General features: G+C 62.1%; 1 protein-coding gene across 1 annotated transcript; it reads right to left on the bottom strand.

Annotated features, from left to right (window-relative positions):
- Positions 1 to 468: 468 nt before the first annotated feature.
- LOC119098930 (peptidylprolyl isomerase domain and WD repeat-containing protein 1) lies at positions 469 to 23637 on the bottom strand. Its single transcript, XM_037221976.1, has 14 exons — positions 23482 to 23637; positions 22890 to 23048; positions 22206 to 22308; positions 21576 to 21772; positions 21193 to 21280; positions 20595 to 20700; positions 18744 to 18962; positions 17629 to 17747; positions 17055 to 17247; positions 16360 to 16499; positions 15737 to 15834; positions 10738 to 10926; positions 4513 to 4664; positions 469 to 737 (listed from the first exon to the last, which is right to left on the bottom strand). Exons 2-14 carry the CDS (start codon positions 23044 to 23046, stop codon positions 594 to 596), a joined length of 1905 nt encoding a protein of 634 aa, XP_037077871.1. The 5' UTR covers positions 23047 to 23048; positions 23482 to 23637; the 3' UTR covers positions 469 to 593.
- Positions 23638 to 23899: the final 262 nt, after the last annotated feature.

Raw genomic sequence — 23899 nt, forward strand, 5'->3', positions numbered from 1 at the left:
AGAAGCGTGGCAAAACTCCCCGGCGAGAAAAACACACGCGGCAAAAACCATCTTTTTATCAGCGTCACATGCGCGTGCCTCCCATCACAGCACGCGAGTCGAAGGCCATCAGACGGCGCAACTGCGATCGACAGGCGCCATTTGAACTGCGCTGTGCACTTGATACGCAGCCCAAATACCGGTCCGGTCACGGCGCCGCCGATAGTGGGCCGACGGGCCGGGACGGCAGACTGCGGCGCGCCGATACAGCGCCGCTATCGGGGCGCGGAGGAGGGCTGCACCGGGCCCTGCCGGGTCACGTCACCTGTCGAGGCGCCCTTCGGCCCGCCCGGGGGAGGGGAGGGGCGGCTCTGACGGCGGGCCCGCCGCCCGGTCAGCGTGTCCCAGTTTGCGGCGCTCCGCGGCCGTCGCGTGCTGTCAACCCAGCGCGGCGCCGTCGCGTCTCCGCCGGCCAGGCGGCCCGTCGGCTCCCCCGCCGGCCGCCGCGCCGCACCGCTCCGGCGAGCTCGCGGCCGCGGCGGCCCGGCCTGCGGCGCGACCGGCGCGCACTGACGCACACTGACGCTCAGCCGGCCCTTCCTCGCCGGCCGCTCTCACTTGACGGAGATGTTGATGATGGTGACGTCGTCGTAAGGCTTGTCCGTCTTGGGGCTGGTCTTGACGAGGCCGATGTTCTGGCACACCTCCATGCCGCGCGTGCAACGGCCGAACACGGTGTGCTTGTTGTCCAGCCACGGCTGCCGAGGGCGCTCTGGTCAGTTGGAGCCACGCGGCACACAGACAACGTGACGCGGACGGAAAACGGTACACAAGCGCTCTGACGGCGCTGGTACAAGTCGCACGCAGCACCGCGGTGTGCGGGGAGCGTGCTAGCCTGACGGCAAACGGGTGCACGGGGTACAAGTGACACTGCCGGCACAAGAAACACGCATTATGACGGTAGCTCGCCCACGGAGACACACATGAGAACACTGGCGGGACTATGCCGGTGTTCTCGCGGAGCTCACTCACGGAGACACACATGAGAACACCAGCTGAACATGCCGGTGTTCTCACCGAGCTCACCCACGGTGACACACATGAGAACACCGACTGGACACGCCGGTGTCCTCACGGAGCTCACTCACGGAAACACAAATGAGAACACCGACTGGACACGCCCGTGTTCTCACGGAGCTCACACCGGCTCAACATGCCGCTGTTCTCACGGAGCTCACTCACGAAGACACACATGAGAACACCGGCTAAGCACACCGCAACCCCTCCCCAATCCACCAGCGAGCCGCCAGCGAGCCTCCAGGAAAACCGGACCGCGAGCTCGGCGCCGCTTCGGCCGCGTCGGCGTCGCCGGCTCTGAAGATAGCGTATCGCGGTCGCGGGTTTCAGCGGTCAGCGCGGCGGATTACGCCGCCGCCCCGCCGTCTGACGCAACCCTGACCCGTCGCCCTTCAGGGCCGCTCCCGGGCGGCCCTCTAAAGATGGCCTTCTGGTGAAGCGCCGTAAGCCCGGCGGCGCTACAACGCGGCCGGAGTCGGCCCGTCGGAGGACCTCCGACCAGCGGCGTCCACTCCGACGGCCGGCCGCGCGTCGCTCGAGGGTCTGCAGGACGGCGGCCGGCGGCGGCGCTCGGGCGCCTCTAGCATGGCGGCCGGCGGCGGCGCTCGAGGGTCTGCAGGACGGCGGCCGGCGGCGGCGCTCGGGCGCCTCTAGCATGGCAGCCAGCGGCGACGCTCGAGGGCCTGCGGGACGGCGGCCGGCGGCGGCGCTCAGGCGCCTCTAGCATGGCGGCCGGCGGCGGCGCTCGGGCGCCTCTAGCATGGCGGCCGGCCGCGGCGCTCGAGGGTCTGCGGGACGGCGGTCGGCGGCGGCGCTAGAGGGTCTGCGGTCTGCAGGACGGCAGCCGGCCGCGGCGCGCCGCCGGCGCAGGGGACGGCCGGGGCGCGGCGGGGCATGACGAGGCATGAGCTGTCGCCGTGACGCGGTGCGCAGGTCGTGACCGCGGGCTTATCCTGCCCGGGGACCGCTGCGGCGACTCGGGGCGGCAGTGCGGCGCGCACGAGGTCGGGTATCTGCGGCCTTGCACAGTACCGGAAGGCGGTCTGGACCGAGAAGCGGTCGGAGATGTCACGGAGCGGGCCAAAGCTCCCTGAGTCTGGGAAAGCTCCCGTACGCTCCAGTTATGACATCGTCATTCAGCCACGCGTGGTCCGAGCCTCCGATGCTTGTGCGAACAAAAGTGTGCTTTGAGAACATTGCCACTCCGGTGGGCCTCAAGCAGCTGACACTGATATGAAAAGCTCACGCCGCATGCGGACTCGCACGCTGCAAAAACACCGCAATTGCGCAAACCTCCGCCTCGGCCTGTCTCAGCCGCGGCGCGCGTGCGCCGGCGCGTCAACAACAGCCGCCGGCGGCCGCTCCAGCGCCGACCTCCGGCAGCGTCCCGATCCGGTTAGCGTGCGCTCCTGCAGACGCGCCGGCCAGCGCACGTCCAGCTGAAGTACCTCCGACGGCACCCGCCACCGGCCGGGTGGCGGCCCGATGGCCGGTTAGCTCGCACTCCTGCAGACGCGCCACCGGCCGGGTGGCGGCCCGATGGCCGGTTAGCGTGCGCTCCTGCAGACGCGCCACCGGCCGGGTGGCAGCCCGACGGCCGGTTAGCTCGCGCTCCTGCAGACGCGCCACCGGCCGGGTGGCGGCCCGATGGCCGGTTAGCGTGCGCTCCTGCAGACGCGCCACCGGCCGGGTGGCAGCCCGACGACCGGTTAGCTCGCGCTCCTGCAGACGCGCCACCGGCCGGGTGGCGGCCCGATGGCCGGTTAGCGTGCGCTCCTGCAGACGCGCCACCGGCCGGGTGGCGGCCCGACGGCCGGCGGCGAGTGGCACACGAGTGGAGTTTTTTCGAGGCAACCCCCACGGTGAGGATCGGGGTGTAGCGGGGAAACTCCTCGCGGTCAGCAACCCAGAGGCCCTTCAAAATATCAACGTGAACGGGGGCATCAACAACGACTTTCGACTGGGAATGGCCGAGAGGGAACACCCCAGCGACGTATCGCCCGTCCCCCCCCCCCGTCCCCACAACCCTGCAAGTGGCACGGGGAGCCCGCGAGCCCACCCCGCCGGGTGCGCCGCCGCTTTCACACGACACAAAGACCCAACAAGCATGGCCGTTGTGCAACGGCAGCATTGTAATCAGACGGGGAGTGCGAGGGGCGCAGGGTGGTAATGGCGTGGGGGTGGGGGGGGGGGGGAGGGAGCGGTCGCGCAGGGGCGACACCAGGGCCTCACCCCCGGGGAGGAAAAACGGCACGGCTAACGACCCGAACGGGTTTGGGAAAACCGCCCAGATCAGCGTGCCGATAAGCGCTCCCATTTTCCTGAGGCTCTGCGCGCTACAAAACCAGGACGCCTTTCCTCTAATTATGTGGTGACAAGGAGGGGGGAGGGGGCGGGCAACACCCAGGTTCGCTCGTCAGTGGTGGCAGAAGCGCTGTGGGGTGACGCGTGGACAGGCGCACCCAACGCGCCAGCCGAATGTACGAACATTTTTCATCGCGATGTCGGTCCACAAATGCAGTTTGTTCCTTTAGATGACAGCAGTCCCAGAGCACCTAACCAACCTGAGCTGCGCCCACCCATCCTCATCTCGTAAGTTTACGTCTCCTGTGTGGCCCGTCCTCTAACCCACCCGTCTTCCCAATCGTGTGTGACAGTCCTGCGGTCTCCGCGCCGACACCGCCCTAACCCGTGCAGACTCCCTCCAACCGGCCCCTCCTGCCGACCGCTGCACAGCGGCGGTGGCGACGAGGACGGCGACAGCGGCGGCGGCGGCGGCGGCGGCGGCGGCGGTCGGCTGAGTACGGCACGCTCCGGAAATCGGCGGGATTCCGCGGTGGCGACCGGGCCCGCGGGCGCCGCCGCACCGGATGTGACGGCCGCTCGGCCGACCTTGCTGCTGACCTTGCCTGCCCCGGCTGACCCGGCCGGAGCGGGGCCTGCTGCGAGGGGCCGCAGAGGAGAGAGGGCTCACTGCGGCCGAGACGGGTCGGACGGCTCGGGTCCGGCGCCAGTGGCGGCGCAGGCCTCCGGTCGGGGCCAGGTCGGCCGCTTCGCTAACGTTATGCAATGCTGCATTTTTGCTGCATGGCGGGCGGAGAGGAATGCGGGCGGAGCCAGCTTCCCGCCAAAGTCATGCAACGTTGCATGGCTGTTGAATGACCGATGTCCAGAGCTATGCAAGACGGGTCAGCTTCCCGATAAGTTGAACGGGTGCATAGCTCCCACAAATCGACCTTGCGGTTAATGCGAAAGTCGAGAAAGTCCCAGCCGAGGTCGTGCCACGCTCCGCTTCCGCGTCACTTAGTGCACGCGGACGACCGCTCTAAATACATTCGCACCACGATCCCCCAAGAAACAAGACCGCTCCTCAGGGACGAACCCCTGGTGCGGACCACGCCCCGCGACGCCGTGAACCGGCGCCCTGCCGCCTTCCGGCGGCCCCGCCGCACCCACCGTCGGAATGAGCGTGATGAAGAACTGCGAGCCGTTGGTGTTGGGGCCGGCGTTGGCCATGCTGACTGTGTAGGGCCGGTCGTGCCGCAGCGACGGGTGGAACTCGTCACCGAACTCGCCGCCCCAGATGCTCTCGCCGCCCGTGCCAGTGCCTGCAACAGCGCGACATCGTCAGGGCGCCGCTGGCGGTGACGGTCGCTACCTGAGGGCACTCATGGACGGCGCCGCCAAGGGTGAGGGTGACGGGGCAGTGCACGAGGTGCCGGGGTCGTCATACGTTTGGGTTGTGAGCATCGTTCATCGCAACACACCGAACGGTTGACCTTGAGTGACCTAGCCAAACTCAACCGCAGCCAAGCATTCTTTTGGGATATTCACAAGTCCCTTAGCAGATTCGCGTCCAACTAAAGAGCACGAATTCGACCGCCACGCTCGTGACCTCTTCCATTCATACGATAATGACAACCAAAATTACATCTCTCTATGTCCTTCGGCCCCCACGGCGCTCTCACGCATTACCCCCACTTTCCCGCCCGCAGCACGCCAATCGAGCCAGACCGACTCCCATTACCAGCGCACGCGACCTCCGGGCGCCGGCCACCGGTCCGGGTGGGGGGGGGGCACCCCGCGTCCGGCCGGCGGCGGCCTCGTTCCCGGAACAGTGGCCAGCGGCGCCGCGGCCCCGCCGGCGCACAGCGCCCTCCGTCGTCGTCGCCGTCGCCGCCGGGGCCGCGGCCCACCTGGCGGCGCGCCCGCGCCGACGCCTCCGACGCGCCGACGCCTCCGACGCGACGACGCGGGACGCCGAGCGCCTGGCCCGAGCCGAGATAGCGGCGCTGCGGCCCGCGGCGGCGGTGCGGCCCGCGGCGGCGCTGCGGCCCGCGGCAGCGCTCCGGCCCGCGGCGGCGCTGCGGCCCGCGGCGGCGCTCCGGCCCGCGGTGGCGGTCTGGCCCGCGGCGGCGCTGCGGCCCGCGGCGGCCGGCGGTTCCGCCCGCAGCGGCGCTCCGGCCCGCGGCGGCACACTGTCTCTGTCGGAGCGTCTGTGCAGCGGATGTCCGGCAGACAGCCGGCTGGCCCGCCTGCAGCGGCGAGAGCGTGAAGGCCCGCAGCGAGCACGGCGCTACCAGGCGAGCTGCTGATATGCCTCCAGACGGCGGGACTATTATTTGGCCGGAGCTGCCTGCCAACATCAGGACGATTTTGGCGGTACTGCGTCGTGCCGCACGCTGTGTTTTCGCAGACAGGTCGTAGTTAGGGGTCGATTTTCAATGGCGTAAAGCCCCGCGGTGCGCAGAATTTCCTCCAATCTCCTGTGCGTGTCTGCGCAGCTTGGCGTGTTGGTGCCCAAAACACGTGCGCGGAGGCACACCCGCACGGCGCAGCTCTCAGCGTTCCGCCAGATCTCTCACGGCATTAGTGGGCTTACTGCTTTGTGTGTGGCGCAGAGGCTGATAGACGGTAAGTAATGTCAACTGCCGGTGTTAGATAGGCTATCCTTGGCCGTTGAATGAAGCACGGCAGTTGGGCGTGGGAGCGCTCGCACAAAAAGCCCTCGGAGGCCCTGACCCGAATAAGCGCCCTCGTGCCACGTGCAGAGGAACCGCAGAAAACGACACGGGGGGAGACACCGCTCTGGTTTCGTTATTTTCGAGGCGGCGCGATACGGGTCACCACCGGCCACCGCGCCGTCGCCGGCGGAGCCCGATCCCCGTCGCTCTCTGGTTGAGAGGGCTGCTGGCGGCCAGCGGCCGGGCCGCCAGGCTGGCGTGCGTACTCGACCACGGCGAACGCACACGTGACCGCCTGTTGCGCTTCAAACATCCCGACAACGGTCGTCCGTAGAGCGCACGCGTCGAGTAAGGTTGGCTCTGGGCTTCTCAGACCCGGTGCGAGGGAGGCCGCGGAGCGCTTTATGCAAAGCAGCACTGCTCCCCTGAAACGGCTCGTGACCTTACGCCTGTGAAAGTACTTCCTCGCGTACTCTTCGTACAGACATACACACGCTTCAGTGAGCGCTGTGCGGCAATAATAGCACACATGAATGTCAAACCACAAAATGCGGCGCAGTTGCGGCCGCAGGTACCGGGCAGTTGCTGGCCTTCGCCACGAAATGGCACATGTGCATGCAACGACGCTATCGTCCGAGGCGTCCGACCTGCCAAACTACTAATCTTCGGATCCCGCCGTAATCACCATCCAGGAGCTGCCCAGCCCCGAGCGACCCCATCTGATCGCCGCTCCGCCAGGTACAAGGCGGCCAAAGCCTTCGGTACCGGTTTCCGCAGACCCGCAGCGCCCGTCGTCCCTGCCGCCCACCAATCAATCCACCCCGACCGCAATCCCGGTACACCGCTCCACTACCGAGACCCCCCCCCCCCGTCCATCGCGACTGCCGCGCCAGCGGCCAGCCCAGTCCGACCCGTCGCCGGCGCCCTCGCGCCACCCACCCGGACGCGCCGCCGCCGCCGCCGCCGTACACAGATGTCCGTCGGCATTCCGGCGCGCTGACACACTGGCCCGGCCGGCGGCGGTGGCGTCCGCCGCCCCCGCCGTAGTACGGCCGCCCGGCGGGGGCGGGGCGGCCTGAGTCAGCCGTGCGGGGGCGGCCGACGGCCGAGTCGACGCCGCTCGGCCCACCTGAGTCACCATCGGCGGCGCCGGCGCGCCGGCGGCGGCGCGGCGCAGGGCCAAGGCCGGTCGGCGGCGGCGGCGGCGGCGGCGACGGCCGGCGCCGCACGCCCAAACAGACGGCGCCGCTGCCGGGGACGCCGGCCACGCTGACCCGTGCCGGCGCCAAACACCGGCCGAGACGCGACGGGCGGCGTCTCAGTTCAGTCTCAGTTCAGCGGGACGGAACTGGGGCGGCGGCGGACCGCAGGGGGCGGGTCCGGTCGCCTGCGGGGGTCGTGGACGGCGGAAGAACGTCATGACAGGCGGAGAGGAAGGCCGCATCTGAGGCATCATGAACACAGGAACGGGGGGGGGGGGGGGGGGGGTAGGAAAAGAAATAGGTGTCACGGAATCCACTTTCAGAGAATGCTTACCACTAACTCTTTGCGAAATAATAACCCCAAATGGGTTTCGTGCACCCAGGTTTCTAAACGTTCCTTCACCACTAGAAGACGAGGAACCTCTTCGCTGACTTGTCTGGTCCCAATAGCTACTTTAACGCCCAGCCAGTGGCATCCCCCCTCGCGAATGTCGATGCTGCCTGGAGCGGACTGAAACGGCTCCCGGCGGAGGATGCACCCTCGAGCTGAGACCAGCAGACAAACGGCCCCCGGGGGTGACGTGTCACGACCCCGCCACTCAACACCATGTGTGACGGGCCAGATCGCCTGACGGCGCTGTTGTCACAACAGTCAGCTGTGTTTGAGACGTCAGCTGACGTACGTTTTCGAGCGAGGCCTGTTCAGACGCCGGCCATTAAAACTCGGCGTCTCCATGGTGACGCGCAGACTCGTAACCATGACGATGAGCACGCACATCGTCCGGAGCGCATCGAATGAGGCCTGCTGGAACGAGCACAGCCGCCCCAATCTGGGGTTCAGGGGTGAAATTGCAAACGAAAGGGAAATCTCGGATGTTAGTGTTTGTAAAATGCGTCCGGGGGTGCGTCACATTCTCTAGATCGGTACGTAGACTAACACCAAAACATATGCCACGGGTGCCTAGCATCGCACACCCGATGATCTGACAGCTTCTCCATTTTCTAACTAGTTTCTTTTTTAAGAAACGCGACGCACGTTATCCCGCACCGTTTCATGGAACACCAGCAACTGCGTTAACCCTATCAGCGCTCAGGGCTATGCCGCAACCGGGATTCGAACCCGGGCCTGCACGCGGGAGTCCCAGGCGCTAACCAATCGGCCACCACACGGCCTTCTCAAGCCGATTGCCGTACACGTTGCGTCACGGCAAACGTTAAAATTTCAGCATCAGGAAGAAATTTCGTGACGGCAGGAAGGCGCGTCTTTTCTCTCGCGAGCAGCGTCCAAGACAAATATACTGAGCGACTCTGTATATGCAGTTCATACGCTGATCGGTACGCAGATGTCGCTGCGCGGCCGCACCGAAAGGTCACGCACTCCAGTGACCCAGAGCAGAGGCCACCAGCTACCAGGAGCCCGGGAGCCACACAGCCAACGACCGAGCTTCTCTGCACGGCTGTGCGGCCACGGACGCGGCACGGGTTGGCTCCCATCACCGCGCGGACACTCCCGTCCGCCACCCTTCCCAGTGCGACTCCCTCGCCTGGTGCATGCTGCATGTTAGTGTATGTTACCCAGGTCCAGGAGAGCACCGAGCGCCGAGTTCGGCTCCGGGCGGCGATGTGACCAGCGCCGCCGGATGAGCTACCCCCCATCCAGCACAGACCAGCGCCCGGGAAACTAACCGCCGGATGAGCTACTCTTCGTCCAGCACAGACCAGCGCCAGCGAGACTAACTGCCGGATGAGCTACTCTCCGTCCAGCACAAACCAGCGCCGGCGAGACTAACCGCCGGATGAGCTACTCTCCGTCCAGCACAGACCAGCGCCGGCGAGACTAACTGCCGGATGAGCTACTCTCCGTCCAGCACAGACCAGCGCCGGCGAGACTAACTGCCAGATGAGCCACTCTCCGTCCAGCACAAACCAGCGCCGGCGAGACTAACCGCCGGATGAGCTGTTCTCCGCCCAGCACAAACCAGCGCCGGCGAGACTAAACAAACAGTCCTGCAGCGGAGCCCGACCGCTGCTGAAAACGAGCCTGGCCTTCCGGTATGTTTGCTATAGAACGCACGATTTGGCCGGCAGCTGGAGCCTGACGCATTTATCATCCGGCCGTAATGGTCGTCATCCCCGTCACAGAACAGCCCCGTTCTAGAGCCTCGCTTCCCGGACCCTGCGCTCGTTTGCAGGGAACATCAACCGCCACACCGAGTCGTTTTACAACATGCAGTAGCGCGCAGCCGCCACTCGACCCGCGCCTCTCGGCGCCGGCCAGCCAGCGGCCGTCTTCAAACCGCTAACACCAGTGACGTCACAGCGGCCGGCGGGCGTTATCTCTCGCGCGTCCACCGGGCTTCAGTCGCCGCGGCGGACGACGCCTATCTCCCCGCAGGCCCGGCGGAGGCGGGTGCGGGCGTGTGGCCGCGCCGCGGTCCGTCGCAGGCCGCTGTCGGACGCCAGCGCCGCCGCGCCGCTATCGCCGCACCAGACGTGCCCGCCGGCGATACCACGGCGCGGCGCCGAACGAAAACAAACGCGCCGCGGCCAGCGTCGGGCTCATAGACACTGCGCGCGCCGGCAGACGCGGCCGCGCCCGGGGTACGCGCCGCCGACGGCGCCCGACGCGCTGTGATGGTTGGCAGCGGGGACGAGCCGGGTACCGCTAATGCGCCCCTCGCGGCGGCGCCGGCCCGTATTTATAGCTGCTTCGAGACGCTCGCCTCGCCCGCTGGGTGCATAAAGGCCGGCGGCTGAGGGCGCGACGCAATCCGGCGCGAGGCGGAACAGGCCCTAGAGGCACGGCGCGAGGCGGCGCGACACGGGACAGGTCCTAGGGGCGCGGCGCGAGGCGGAACAGGCCAGAGGGCCCCGGCGCGGGGCGGCGCGACACGGGACAGGTCATAGGGGCGCGGCGCGAGGCTGTCAGGCCAGAGGGCCCCGGCGCGAGACGCAACAGGCCCTAGAGGCGCGGCGCGAGGCGGCGCGACACGGGACAGGCCAGACGGCCCCGTCGCGAAGCGGCGCGACACGGGACAGGCCCTGGGGACGCCGGAGAGAACACAGTGCGGACCGGACACGGTCTGGAGCACCGAAGGACAGCCTGTGCGGACCGGACACGGTCTGGGGGACCGAACGGCAGCCTAAGTGGACGGGACACTCTGGGGGCACCAAAGGACAGCCTGTGCGGACGAGACACGTCCTGGGGGCACCGAAGGGCAGCATGTGGGGACGGGACACGGCCTGGGGGCACCGAACGGCTGCCTGTGGGGGCGGGACGCGGTCCGGGGTACCGAACGGCAATTTGTGCGGACGACGAGCTGCACAGCCTGATCAGGACCGTGTCTATCAAGGGCGGTTGTCGATCCAAGACGGCTGAGTTTCTCGGCAGGAGCGGACGGGCACGGTCCAAAAGTGGTTCGAGAGGGTAAGTCCTTCGTAAAGCATGCCCAAAGCCGGAAGATATGGATAGATGAGCCACGCCAATTCCGAGACAGCAGCAAGAGGCCACTTACCCAGCGGATCTCCGGTCTGGATCATGAATGCCTTGATCACCCTGTGGAAGATGTGGCCGTTGTAGTAGCCGTTCTTGCTGTGCACGCAGAAGTTCTCCACCGTCTTCGGGCACTCGTTGGCGAACAGCTTCAGATGTATGTCGCCCAGTGACGTGTGGATGATGGCCGTCTCGTGCAGCGCCGATGACGCTGAGGGCAGGCGGCAGTCAGCAGTCAGCTTAAACCGCAGCTGGAAAACCACAACGCACATGGATGGCTGAGCTATGCCGAGAAGGGAGGGGGAGGGGCGGAAAAGAACCGCCAGCAGCGAGGAAAGAAGGCAGCAAAAGCAGTGACCATCTAACAGGCGGGCCTGTAAGCTGCCAGCGTATCGTGTGTGCTGGAATGCATAGTCCACTAGCACGCTCATCCTAATGCAATGCAGAGCAAACACCACCACATGATCTCGACATGCCCTCAAGAGCGGATATAACGAGCCGTCTCAACGTCAACAACATTCCACCGCCGGCAGTTGCTATCGTCTTCCAGCCGTGCCAAAAGGCGCAATTCAACCACATCCCAGAGAAATCCCGCCAAATGTTAAACATAGCCACGTGGTAATGTCCGGCATTGGTCCGCCGGCGACGCGACGCTGCGGTGTGAGGGCCGCGTTCGCCGCCGGCATGGCCTCGCGCAGTGCTGGCCACATGGCGCGGTCGGTGCAGCCGCGAAGGCGAGGGCACCGGCGCCGCCACACATCTGCTCCGTTCGCGGCTCTCACACAGATACGGTTTCAGCCGGTGAACACCAAAACCAACATAAGCCGAGAGCGCAGCGTCAAATGAGCCCCGACGGTCAGGGCTGCTGACTGGGCCGACAGGCCAGTTCAGGGGAGACGTACAACGGAACGAGCCTGGAATGTGTCGATGGCGATGGTGATGGCGATTCCAGGCAGTGCACCGGCTCCTGCCGCTTAAAGGGAGTGTTCCACATTTGCATGTGGTTTTTAAGTGACGTAACCATCTTGAAGATCATTCGGTGCATCCACAGGCCTGCCCTTCTTAAGAACTAAACCACTCCTGTTTTCTGAGCTATACGCCGCAAATATGTGCAAAATTTTCGGGGAGACTATTTCAAGGTCACGCAGGCATCCATGCGGTCAAAATAACGCCATTAAAATCCTGGCATTCCATTAGCCATGTGGCGTTCAACACCAATAAAAATATGACTGCCGAGTCGTTCATATATGGCGTTCGTGAGCACAACTTCTACATGTAATGACCGTCAGTTAGCTCTCAATAAATGTTGTGCGAGGTATGATTACGTAATCAATCAATGACGTATTGAGGAGTGTGTTTAATAAACAGAAAAGGTTTGTTGTCTAGAGAAGCCTTTACTACTTGATAGTATACCGTGTATACCGTAATAGTTATAAGCGAGATTATTTCATCATGTCTGATGCTTGCATCAACATCTTCCAGTGTGAAACAGTCCCATGAACACAAGTGACGGGCCTTTATCTGCGGCGGTATCCTCGAAAAAAAAACACAATAATGACCCTATGACCTGTTAGTGCCCGCGTCTCAACACCAGATGCATGTCAAATAGGCATGTTTTGCAAGCGTGATCACCAAAAATTGCGGTCGAAAAGTCGGCCCCAATGACACCGACTAGCAGCAGCTTTCTTTGTTGGAGTTGGCCCGGCCACATGATCCCTCCGTTGATTTGCCGTCCTCCCCCCCCCCTGCCCGGCCTGCCCGTGTCAGACTCGGCAACTTTTCCCCGGCGGCGAGCTTTCATCAGCGCTCGAGGCGGCAGTGTTCCCCAGTCGGGCGGGCCATGTCACCGTCCTTGTCGACCCGATAAACGGCCGACGAGAAGCTCAGACCAAACAGCGCGGACAACTCCACCGGGACGGCGCTGAACTGCGCACTCAGCGCCAGGAGTTCCCCGTCGCGCCCCGCGGCGCTCTCCCTGCCCTCGGACCGCGGGCCGGCTGCGACGGCGCTGAACTGCGCACTCAGCGCCTGGAGTTCCCCGTCGCGCCCCGCGGCGCCCTCCCTGCCCTCGGACCGCGGGCCGGCCGGGACTGCCAACGGAAGACGCACTCACGGGACGGTCAGGGGAGGTCCGGGGACGCACGGGGTGGTGACGGGTGTCGGCGGCCAACTGTGCCGGACACCAGTACGAGCTGCTCCAGTCGGAGGACCAAGTCGCGTGAAATCGACGCAGGGGTGTATGCTCCGTTGCAACGAAACTCCGCTCAGGAAGGCGCCACGCGATCACCACCCTCGAAAACGGCAGCTCATCGCGACACCCAACCCAAATACGCCATCGCGATAAAGACCCGGCCTCGCGGTTGCAACCCCCAGCCCCAACCCGCCATCGCCACCCCAAACCCGAACTTGCCGCGCTCTGAGCCGAGCCCAGACCCCGGCGCCGTCAGTCGACGACGTCCCCGTCTGGAGACCGGCTAGCAGGCTGCACAGTCCGGCCCCGGACGCGGCGTGGGGCGCGCCGCTCCGGGCCCCCCGCCGAGGGAATCGATCGGTCGCATGGACGCCGGTCGCCGACCGGTCCCGCAACAGTGCCCCCGCCGCGGCTCGCCAGAGCACGTGCTGGCGGGGTCGATACGGACCACGTGGTCACGGCCGCCGGCGCCGGGGCCCGGTCGGCGCCGTGGCACGGGCCTGGGCGTGCCACACGCGGTCCGCTGACGACGCAGCGCGTCGGAGCACGAGCCTGCGAGCTCCGACGTGCTGGGTCGGGGCCGCAGGCGCCGCTCTTGCGGCGACGCCAGCGTCGCCCCGGAGCAGAGCCAGGGAATCCATACCACTGACGAAACACGGGATAGAGGTCTTGTGACCCCACCCGGTGGGGCCGCCGAGCCCAGCGCGGCCTGCCGCCAGGGCGTCCGGCGCGCGGACACGTGAGGCGGGGTCGGCCCATGTGGACCCCGTTGCCAGGCGGTCATGGCTGCCGGCACAGGCGCAGAGCTCGTGCAGCGGCAGCGCGCTGCTGACGCAATTCGTCCACCGGTCGGCCGCCAGAAATGCGAACGCGGCGACCAGATCGCGGCCGGCGCGTGGCGCGCGGGCAACAGATGGATCGCGGCCGGTGGAGAGGGACGGCACATCGCGTGCGCTGCGCCGCGCCACAAGTTACCACCCGGTGTTTGCTTATGTTGTGACGTGTGAAACAAACGACCGCGCTCGTCAGCGTCGGCCGATCCGTCGCGCCCGCTGGATCACGGCCAGTGGGCTCGCTTGCAGAGGCCAGCGGGTGGCCGCCGGGCCTGTGCGAGCGCCCCAAGGTCAGCTCGCGGCAGCAGGTGCACTCCCCGAACCCGCGCCCGGCTCGGGCCGGCGGCGAAGCGGACAGCAGACACGAATGGCACGAATCGACGGAAGGTGCTGGACGGGTGGACACAATGCAGCCAATGAAACCCCGGGGCCCAGATACAGGACAGGATACAACGTAATACATGCGATTCAACCGAGGCAGAGCGAGTTCGCCCATTCACTCTTTCAGGACACCAGTGGTCGCCATTTTGACATTGTTATCAATTTTGCCACCGTCACAGAACCAAAAGAGTTTCAGCTTTGTAAGCGTATAACAAAACGGTGCGCGCACTGAGACACCCCCGTATCTCAAACGGAAACGGGCCACCTCAGAACGGAAATGCTCACGCACCTGATTCGGAGGAAAACAGAGCTTGGAGAGGCACTTCAGAAAGCTGCAAGCAAATAGCACGCTCCGACCTTCGGGCCTGATGACGTCATACTTCCGCGGCGCGACAAGTGCAAGCTTTGTCGTATCGCAATTGGTCGCACAATCAAACCTTGATCAGCCAATCACAGGTCGCATCAACAGCGAGGTAGCAGCGTGCGGCCGCGCCACTGGCGACCTTTTCCGCCGCTATCAAGTGCAGCATCGGAAACGGAAAGTGGCCGACAGGGACGACAAAGACAAGTGGATTACGCCGAATCCCTCCAGCGAGTGTGCACCTGTGGAAGCGACAAGGGCACTTGTGGGTGCCGTCGTCAGAGGATTCTCCGAACGCCCGAAGTCCGGGGTGCAGGCACCTGGCGTCATTAAAAGCCTGAGTGCAGCCGAGACAAATGGCCCCGCCTCGACATGGTCTCTCGGCGAGCTCTGTCACCGGAGGTGGGGGCGGTCCGAGAGGCTACGTCAGAGCTGTTCCGTATCCTCTCCTCCCCCCCCCCCCCCCCCGTCACCGTCAGTCATCAGGCAATCCCCCCCCCCCCCCCCAGGCATTAGAAGCAAACACTACCATCGGTTGTGAGACACTGTGGTCATCACCTCGGTCCCCACTTTCCCCTGTAAACAATGCTGGAAATTGTCGGGACATTTCGCTAGGAACGGTATAGAACTTCGGCCAGGTGTTGTAACGGCACAACTCAGTTCTCACTCGCGTGCAGGCTAAAATACCGCTAGTTCCCGGGGCACGCGCCCCGGGCTGGAGATACTTGGGACCGTTACCCGATCCTTCAAAAACTCGCCAGCACACCTGTGCAGGATGTAGCAAAGGGCCCCCTGTGCCGATGTGCCCAATGAGCTGGTAAGCCCCTCCCCCCCGCGCAGTTACCCGCCTCGCGGCGTCGGGGTGCCCTAAGTGCAGTCAAACGGGCCCTCGGAGGCAGCCAGTCCCCTGCAGTCACTGGCGTCGCAGGCGAGTGCCCCCTGTGGTGGGACAGCCTCCATGTTCTCAGCACTGGGGATCCCCCTGTGTTGGGACAGCCGCCATGCTCTCAGCACTAGAGATCCCCTGTGTTGGGACAACAATCCGTGCTTTCAGCACTGGGGATCCCCCTGTGTCGGAAAAACCCTCCGTGCTCTCAGCACTAGGGATCCCCGTGTGTTGGGAGAACTCTCCGTGCTCTCAGCACTAGGGATCCCCCTGTGTTGGGACAGCCCCCCATGCCCTCAGCACCAGGGATCCCCTGTGTTGGGAAAATCCTCCGTGCTCTCAGCACTGGGGATCCCCCCGCGTAGCTACCTGTGCTCTCGGTGGTGGCGATCATGTCCTCCTTGGTCGGCTTCTCGTTCAGCACGTCCCGGTCCACGTCTACGCCCCGCGTCTCCATCGGCTCCCGCCTGCCCAACAAGGAACACCGGGCGACCGGTCAGGCCAGGTCAGGTCAGGTTAGATCAGGTTAGTTTAGGTCAGGTCAGGTCACGTTAGATCAAGTTGGGTCATGTCAGGTCAGGTTAGGTCAGGCTAGATCAGGCCAGGCTAGGTCAGGTTAGGTCAGGTTAAGTCAAACCAAGCCCCGTTATCTGAGAGAAAGCTCGTCCTCAGCGTGCTGCACATGAATCTCGCCGGGCAGGGGCGCGCCTGCCATCGTAAGCAAAGACGAGAATTTCGTCTCAAGCATTGCGGGAGGAAAATTGAAGCGAGCTCACGAACAGACACCACAACACCGCAACCACATCTGGACCTGGCATTGGGCGTCCGTTCCCCCATGGGCGGCTCCGTCAACGCGTGGACCAAACATTGCACCTGAGAATGTCTACATCTCGCCAGCCTCCGAACCCGTAGCACCCCCCCCCCCCGGAGTGGGGGGTGGGGGGGGAGGGTCAGCGCGTCCCGAACCCCGACCGGCCCCGCTGGGCGCTCACCGCGAAAACAGGTAGAAGCGGTTCTTCTTGAAGCCCGTGCAGAAGAGCGTGGGGTCGGCGTGAGCGCTATCGAGGGTCGGGTTGTCAGAAGCCTCCATCTCGATCGTCACCGACGCCTGGGCCAGCTTCTTCGGCTTGCCCTGCGGTCAGGACAGCAGTGATACCAGCCCGCGGCGAGCGGCTGGTGTGGCGGTCTGGGGCATCAGTCGGTGGTGGCAGACATGCCATGAAGAGCGCGGTATATACGACGGAGCGTTGGTTGCGTAGGACGCTTGCAGGTGTGCGTGTGTGCCTTGATTATCGTCTCAAGACCCGCAGCCACGCGTCATGTGCGTGACGGTTGGAACGGTTGCTCATCTATGAGCCGAGAGATCCGAACCACGCCACACGTCAAGACCCTGGTAAATGATCACCTACTAATGCCCGCGTGCTTTGTCGTGAAGGAAACCAAGCAAACCGATCCTCACACCCGAAATAGGAGCGTTGACACACCGTACAACTTTCAAATGCGCACTCTGTAAAAAAAAACGTCACCGTGACATTCATGCAAGCCCCCACAGCGCGATTCTCCTATTTCACTGCGGAACGCCGTGGCCCAAAAACCGATGCAGCAACGAATGACCGGCGCTGTGGTGGTATCTACAACGGCTCAACCCGTCCCACCGAAAACAGACTCGACACCACCGGCGCCGCACCTGGAACAGCGAGAGGTGGAGGAAGCGGACGTTCTCCGGCTTGCCGATGAGCTTGACCAGCCGGTTGGTGTGCAAGTTGATCAGCTTGACGCCCAACATGGTGGGGTACATGAGGAAGTGGCCGCTGTCGTCGAACAGCACGCTGCTGTAGCCGATGGAGGACGACTTCTCCAGCTCGCGCTCCACCGCCATCCTGCGCCGGGGAGAGACACCGCGGTCACCCAGCGGACGGGGGCGGCAGCGCACCGACGCCGACGAGAGGGGGCGGCGGCGACTACCCGAAGTTGGACGGCGACCAGACACTTCCATTACAAGTTGGCCGGGAACGGGCCGGTGGCGGGGCAGGACGGACAAGTTTACACTGGGGCGGAGATCGAATCGATGCTTGAATGACAAGCCACTTGGGCCACTTCGCGACCAGCTTCGGGAAGTGAAAGACGACTATGCCATTTTGAAACGGCACGAGGGGAACAATGACTTCAGTAGGCAGCGTCACGCAGCACACGGCGCCACGCGCGACTGGTTCACGATGAGACGGGCGGGTCCGACCAGCAGGAGGTCCGAGCCGGCTCACCTTTTGCCGAACTCCATGTTGGGCACCTGCTGCTTGGCCTGCTGCAGTTCCGTGTAGTGGGCTATGGACTCGTCAATCACGCGGGTCAGCTTGCCGGTCAGGAAGCGGAACACGCGGATCTGTGGGCGTCAGGCTGTTAAACCAGGTGTCCCGAACGTCCGACGGTGCAGTTTGGTGGCGGGGCTGGGGGCGGGGAGGGGGCTGCTGACAGCAGCAAACTGATCCAGTCGAGGGATGCTGGGTTTCAGTACTGAACAGATAAGTGGACACAGGTTTGCTATGCCCTCGCAGGAACGCAGGTGGCCGCAGCTGTATTGTGCTGGAGAAGCACATGCTTTAATGAAGCACCACTTCCCAGATTTTACGACGTCGACTTTACTCTGACAACGCGGACCACTGAGTCATCCCCTCCCATAGACACAAGGGAATTAAAAGCCGCATCTTTGTGACAGTGGGCAGCGGCCGGCTTGGACAAGATCATCCGGCCGGAAGTTATTGCCTCGGTCCGGCGGCGGCGGCGGCGCGGTCCCAGCGCGCAGCACAGAGCGCGGCTTTTATAAATAATGGGACGCCGATGTCGGCCGATAACAAGAGCGGGCCGCCGAAACAGCTCCGAGAACCGATCGACCAGCGACCCGTGGTGGCCTTCTCAGAACCGGGCTGCACGCGCCGCGAACTGTTAAAAACAACCAGAGAGTTTCCTGGAACAGAGACCTCACACTGTTGTCCGAGCGGCAACAAGCCATCTGCTCGCCGACGGCGGAAGCCCGCCGGAAAACGCGGCACGAGAACGCTTCGTGGAAGGGTTCTCCGTCAACATGCCGGCGTTCACACAGCTATCTGAACACCCCTTGCCAGAAGTGTTGTTTCCGGAAACACACCAAATATACCTTATTATTTGTTAGTACAAATAGACCTTATTGTATATTATTATTAGACCATAGACCACTTCCTGGTACGCGTTTCCAACGACTCCTCTCTTCAGCCAGTCCCGCTCTTTGCCGAGTCTGTTCCTACTTCCCACCGCTCCGCCGCAATCTCCCCTCCAATACCAACCTCCCGTCACCCCTCTACCTACTCTACCCCTCCACCCGCTTCACCGCTCGTCGTCCCACCTTTCTGTCGGCGCCGATGGTGGCGAAGAGCCGGCCGTCGGGGGAGAAGCTGAGCGAGCGCGGCACGGTTTTGCGGCGCGCAAACTCGAACAGGTCTGTGTCCAGCTTGGACTGGAAGCGCACGTTGCGCGGCTGCTGGTAGTCGAACCGCGGCCCCGTCCAGTACTCCAGCATGCCGGCCTCGTCCACCGAGACGGCCGCGTGGAACGGCACGTTGTACTGCCGGCACGGGGGTAGCGCTGTGGTGCCCTGCCGTCGGGCGTCATCGGAGGCACACGATACGCTGCCGGTGTATCGGCAGCGCTGGCGCACCTGGGGACTCTCCACGCACTCTCCGCACTCTCAGCACGGACGTCACGCGTCCTGTGAGGGCTGTGGACTCCCCAGGGACGCGGGGTGTGCTGGCCAGATTCAGCAGGCGCTGAGACACCGGACAATCACCGGAATAGCGTCGCGCCGCCCGCATCACGGCAGCGTGACTGTGAGGAAGGTTGTGAGCACGGTCGGAAAAAGCGGAAATTTTCGTTTTCGTTGTGCTTTTGATTGAACTCCTCCTGAAAACTGAGCGCGCCAAACAGTGTCCGCGCTCCGCTTCCCCTCCCCCCGCCACTCGCAGGGTGAGAGGAAGGCGACGCGATGTACCCCAGCAGCTGAGTGTTGCGTCCTGTCATAAAGGACAACAAATCCTATCTACAAAAGAAGCCGGGTTTGGTGCAAGAAGCCTACCAACGATACAAGCATATCCATCACCCCAAATAAGATCCATGGATTGCTTGGGTAACATCTATGCACTAAAGCGACACTAACATAGTGCAAAGTTCGGCTGGGTTCGACTGAACATAACGGGATCCCGTGACATACGCAGAAGCCCTGCGCCGCTTTTTTCACACCCTTCCACCCGCGTATCTCTACCAGGGACGCCCGCGATCCCCCGCTGAAAACCCACACTGACCTACACACCGCGGGACCGGTGCTGCCGCCTACCAGCCAAGTCCCGGCGCGGTGGCGCCCCGGGGGCAACACACGACGCGCCACCTTTCTGGTAGCAACACAGGTTCACGCCACACCCCGGGACAGCGTCGCTATGGCCTTGACCGTCATAAGACCACATGACAGGTTTACACAAGCGAGCGTGCGCTTCCCGCAACCGGTCTGCCATGCGTGAGACATGATCGGCGGGTGTATATCCCACTTCAGGACATCAGAATATGTGCGTGCTCCATGGATAGAGCAACTCAGCTGTAAATGGCAACAATTCACGCATTCGGATATGCATGCAATTATTAGGTGCCGAACCCATCGGAACGTCACGTAAATATCAGCACTTTGACACAATTACAGGCCAAACCATCACAAAACTCTCACAAAACTCATCATTATGAGGTCTACCGGCGCGATAAACAGCGTGCCATCAGAAAATAACCATATTTTTTTTGGAGCTTAACGCCCCATCGATTGTCAGGGCTCCTCGAAAACGGGATGCCTTTACCGGGTAATGGTATGTAGGATGCGGTGGTGGCGTGGCAGAGACTCGAATCGAAGGTCAGCAGGTCCAAAGCCGAGCACCTTAATCGCTACGCCGCCAACGCTCCGGTCAAATAAATCAGATGCCACAACGTAAACAGCTTGTCGGGGGATAAACAGCACGTCCCAGACCGCACCACAACCGCAGCGAGGAAATCAAACACAAAGTCGACATCACAATTTATCAGAAACACTTGATTGGACCAGGCCAGACTGTGACAGCGCCACCAAGGCCTCGCAAGAGAACGCCGCCCGGCGCGCGTGACCTGGCCGACCCCGGCTCGTCCCGTGACGCCGCCTGCCTTCTCAGCGCAGGCGGCCGCGTACCTTGATGAGCAGCGCCGGCTTGGTGTGCAGCTTGTGGAAGGTGTGCAGCGGCTGGCTGTTGCCCCGGCCGTCGTACACGTGAATCTGAGGGGTGTCCGCCTCCGAGCTGGGGAGAAGGTCGCCCTCCGTCAGCCAGCGAGCTCCCTCCGTCGGCCAGCGAGCCCCTCCGTCGGCCAGCGAGACCCTCCGTCAGCCAGAGTCCCCTCCGTCGGCCAGCGAGACCCTTCCGTCAGCCAGGGAGCCCCCTCCGTCAGCCAGCGAGCTACCTCCATCAGCCAGCGGGACCCCTCCATCAGTCAGGGAGCCCCCTCCGTCAGCCAGCGAACCCCGTCCGCCAGCCCGTAAACCCCCTCCGTCAGTCAGCGCGCCGCCGCCGCTCGCCAGGCGTGCGGTGGCCGCAGCGGAAAGTCGCTACTCCACAGACGCGCAAACCAGTCAGCAGCATTCTCACTGGTTCGGGGCTATTGTCGCATCGCTTGTTTTAATAAGCTGTGAGCACAACACAGCATCTCCACCTGGGTACGGCTGACCTGGGTTTCCGCCTGGGTCCCCTGCGGCGCCACCAGCGGGCCGGGTCACAGAGCCGCCCCGTACTCACATGGCGAGGGCAGCCAGGGCGTCGCCGGCCGCGTGCACCCACTCGCAGCAGCGCGGCACGAACGTCACCTTCATCATGTTGATCATGTCTGTCGGACGGGCTGCAGTTACGGCACTGGGCCGGGGGTGGCCGGGGGCGGACACCACGCGGTCACCAGAGCGTGGCTCGCTGTCGAAATACCGCAGACCCCCGATTCCAACGCGCCCGTCTTTTGCTGCTCACGCTACAAAGACGTTCCAGGAGACACAGCACCTCAAGACATCCAGCCGTCATATGCGCATAAACAAAAACACAAAACCAACTGCTGCTGAATAATAGCGTCTCAAAAAAGGAAGAACATTCGTGAGCCAAACGACCCTGCCAACTCCACGCAATCGGCTCACCAAAGTTGATAACGTCGAAGATCTTGACGCTCTTGTCATTGGAGATAGTGCACAGGAGGGTGCCACTGCCATTGCTGGCCATGTCTTGCACGCTGCCCAGGTGAGCGCGGAAGTGCTTGACGAACTCGATGCCCTCGTCCTCCTTGCGCCAGAACTTCACGTGCCCGTCACTGCTGGCTGTCACGATAAAATCCGTCCTGCCGCGGCGGGAGCGCCTCAGTCGGAGGAGGGGAGCAGCGCTCGCAGCCCGTCCCGGGGCGTGGCGGGGACTCCGCCGCCGACGACGTCAGTGCGTGTGCAGCAACGAGCACACTGTTGCCAGGTTAGTAGTAACAGTGCAAACAAAGCCTGGCACAAAAACAGCGCGGCCAACAAAAGAACAGCGAGTAAAAAGAAACAGACAGCAAGAGAACAACCATGAGAACCATGGTGTTTGTGGGAGTCGCGCTCACATCCACGCGCGAGATGACAGCGGTTGATATCAACGCCAGGATCTGCCCAGTTCAATTTTACCAACTCTTCAGCAACTTGACCATCAAAGGCACTGCCTAACATCCCTGTCTGCCCCGAGAGGTGCAGACCAACTGCAAGCCACGTGAAGAGCCCAGCTTGAGGAGGCTGCTCACTCACTTGGTGCACACCAAGTGGGTAACAATGTCCCGGTGCATGAAGCTCTTCTCGTAACAGTCGGCGGATGGCAGGTTCTCCAGGTAGACGTCCTCAAACTCAAGAACTGGAGACCGACATGTGTGATGTAAAACAGGTGCTCATGATGATGATCTCCAGGGCTTTTCCAAAGAACCAGGAAATAAAGCAGTGTATCAGGTGTGCAATAGTGCTGTTCAGTAAATAGTCATAACTTTGACTTCTGGTACCCCAGAAGATGCCATGGGATCTTGTAAAACATGTTGGTACCTAAGTCTGTACTAAGCAGATCATGTTCCCAATCCCACAATCCTCACTCTGTCACCTAAACATCATTAACAATTTCATCAGGAATTTAAAAAAAACTGTGCTTAATCTAAAACATGACAGGATGATTGACCCCTCCACCACCTTCTGAACTTCTCTAGAGGAAGAAGCATTGAAGCTTTCTGCACCACCTCAACTGTGCAGTAACATAATACCACACTGTGAAATTCTGTGTATGCCCCTGCATGCATTTAATTCCAAGTCCAAGTTTCTCTCTTCTGGTCCATGTGCCACCTGGTGTCATCCCATATACTATAATCCCATCCTCATATGAGGAAGGCTCATAAGAAATATCCATGTCAAAAAACATGAGCTGTTAAGGCTGATGTAAATTGAACTGACCTTTCTGTTTCTTAGGAGCTGCAGCTTCAGAAGGCATGGGTCCTATCCAGCCCTCATCCTCAGCTTCTTTATCATCATGGGTTCTTTTCTGAGATCCCTCTGGTTTTTCATCTTCATCCCTTGTATCTTCTGTTAACTTGTCAGCTGCTTCTGCCATACCTGTCAGACAGATTCAGATTAGCAATACATGCACAAAAACAGCAAGAAAATAAGCAAGACAAAATTGAACAATTAATCTATTTTTTGGGGAGGGAGACAAGAAAGGGTATAAAACTCTGTAGAAAATGGGAAGTTCAATGTCCTATTTGGGACAAGATTATGTCTGGTCCAAACATTTCATTGGCTTGTTTGTCATGGTTTGCGGACTGTCACTGGCCCATCAACAGAGCATGGTCATCACTCATCGCTTTATACAACTGGGTAAAGAACTGGTCAGGCCAATTTCCCACACTGCCACTTTGAAATAGGTAGCCAAATGGAAGTGGAAGCCATTTAGTTACAAGATTCCCTCAGACAGGTGTCCCTAAGAAATCGTTTTAGCCCACCACAGATCTGCGTGCATCGTCGCTACCACATACAGACTAAGACCTACCTGGGCTGAGTATTTCCACAAATAGCTCTATTGATTTAACTGCTCAAATGCTAAGCAAGCATCCTACCTAATCAGTGTTCACCAACTACGTAAGGCGATACGCATTAAATCCCAGCGAACATCACAACTGTGAAAACACCAACAATGTCGAGGCGCGTTGCGAGCTCGTTATGTGTCACACGTGCGCCGTTGAACGCCTTGAAAGTCCTTGCAAAATCCATAGACCTGGGGCATTTGCTGACCGTCAATGAGGTATTAGGTATATATATATTAAGTGTTAAGATCTTTGCAGTCATAAAATAAATAAACAATTCTATTTAATCCTAAAAATATTTCAAATAAGTGATTTGAATGCCAAAATGAAAACAATCTACATATATATTTGTATTACGTCAGCAAAATGAGTGCAAGATTGATC

The sequence above is a fragment of the Pollicipes pollicipes genome, unplaced genomic scaffold, assembly GCF_011947565.3.
Source record: "Pollicipes pollicipes isolate AB1234 unplaced genomic scaffold, Ppol_2.1 Scaffold_4740;HRSCAF=5597_pilon_pilon_pilon, whole genome shotgun sequence".
Taxonomy (NCBI): domain Eukaryota; kingdom Metazoa; phylum Arthropoda; class Thecostraca; order Pollicipedomorpha; family Pollicipedidae; genus Pollicipes; species Pollicipes pollicipes.

What these genes read in the sequence shown, in the direction of transcription:
- LOC119098930 (XM_037221976.1), bottom strand. Translation starts at nt 23,046, where the DNA reads ATGGCAGAAGCAGCTGACAAGTTAACAGAAGATACAAGGGATGAAGAT. An exon ending in CGCCACCACCGAGAGCACAG is followed by an intron (nt 10,927 to 15,736) that starts GTAGCTACGCGG and finishes GCCTGCCCTCAG; the next exon opens with CGTCATCGGCGCTGCACGAG. An exon ending in TCATCACGCTCATTCCGACG is followed by an intron (nt 738 to 4,512) that starts GTGGGTGCGGCG and finishes CGCCCTCGGCAG; the next exon opens with CCGTGGCTGGACAACAAGCA.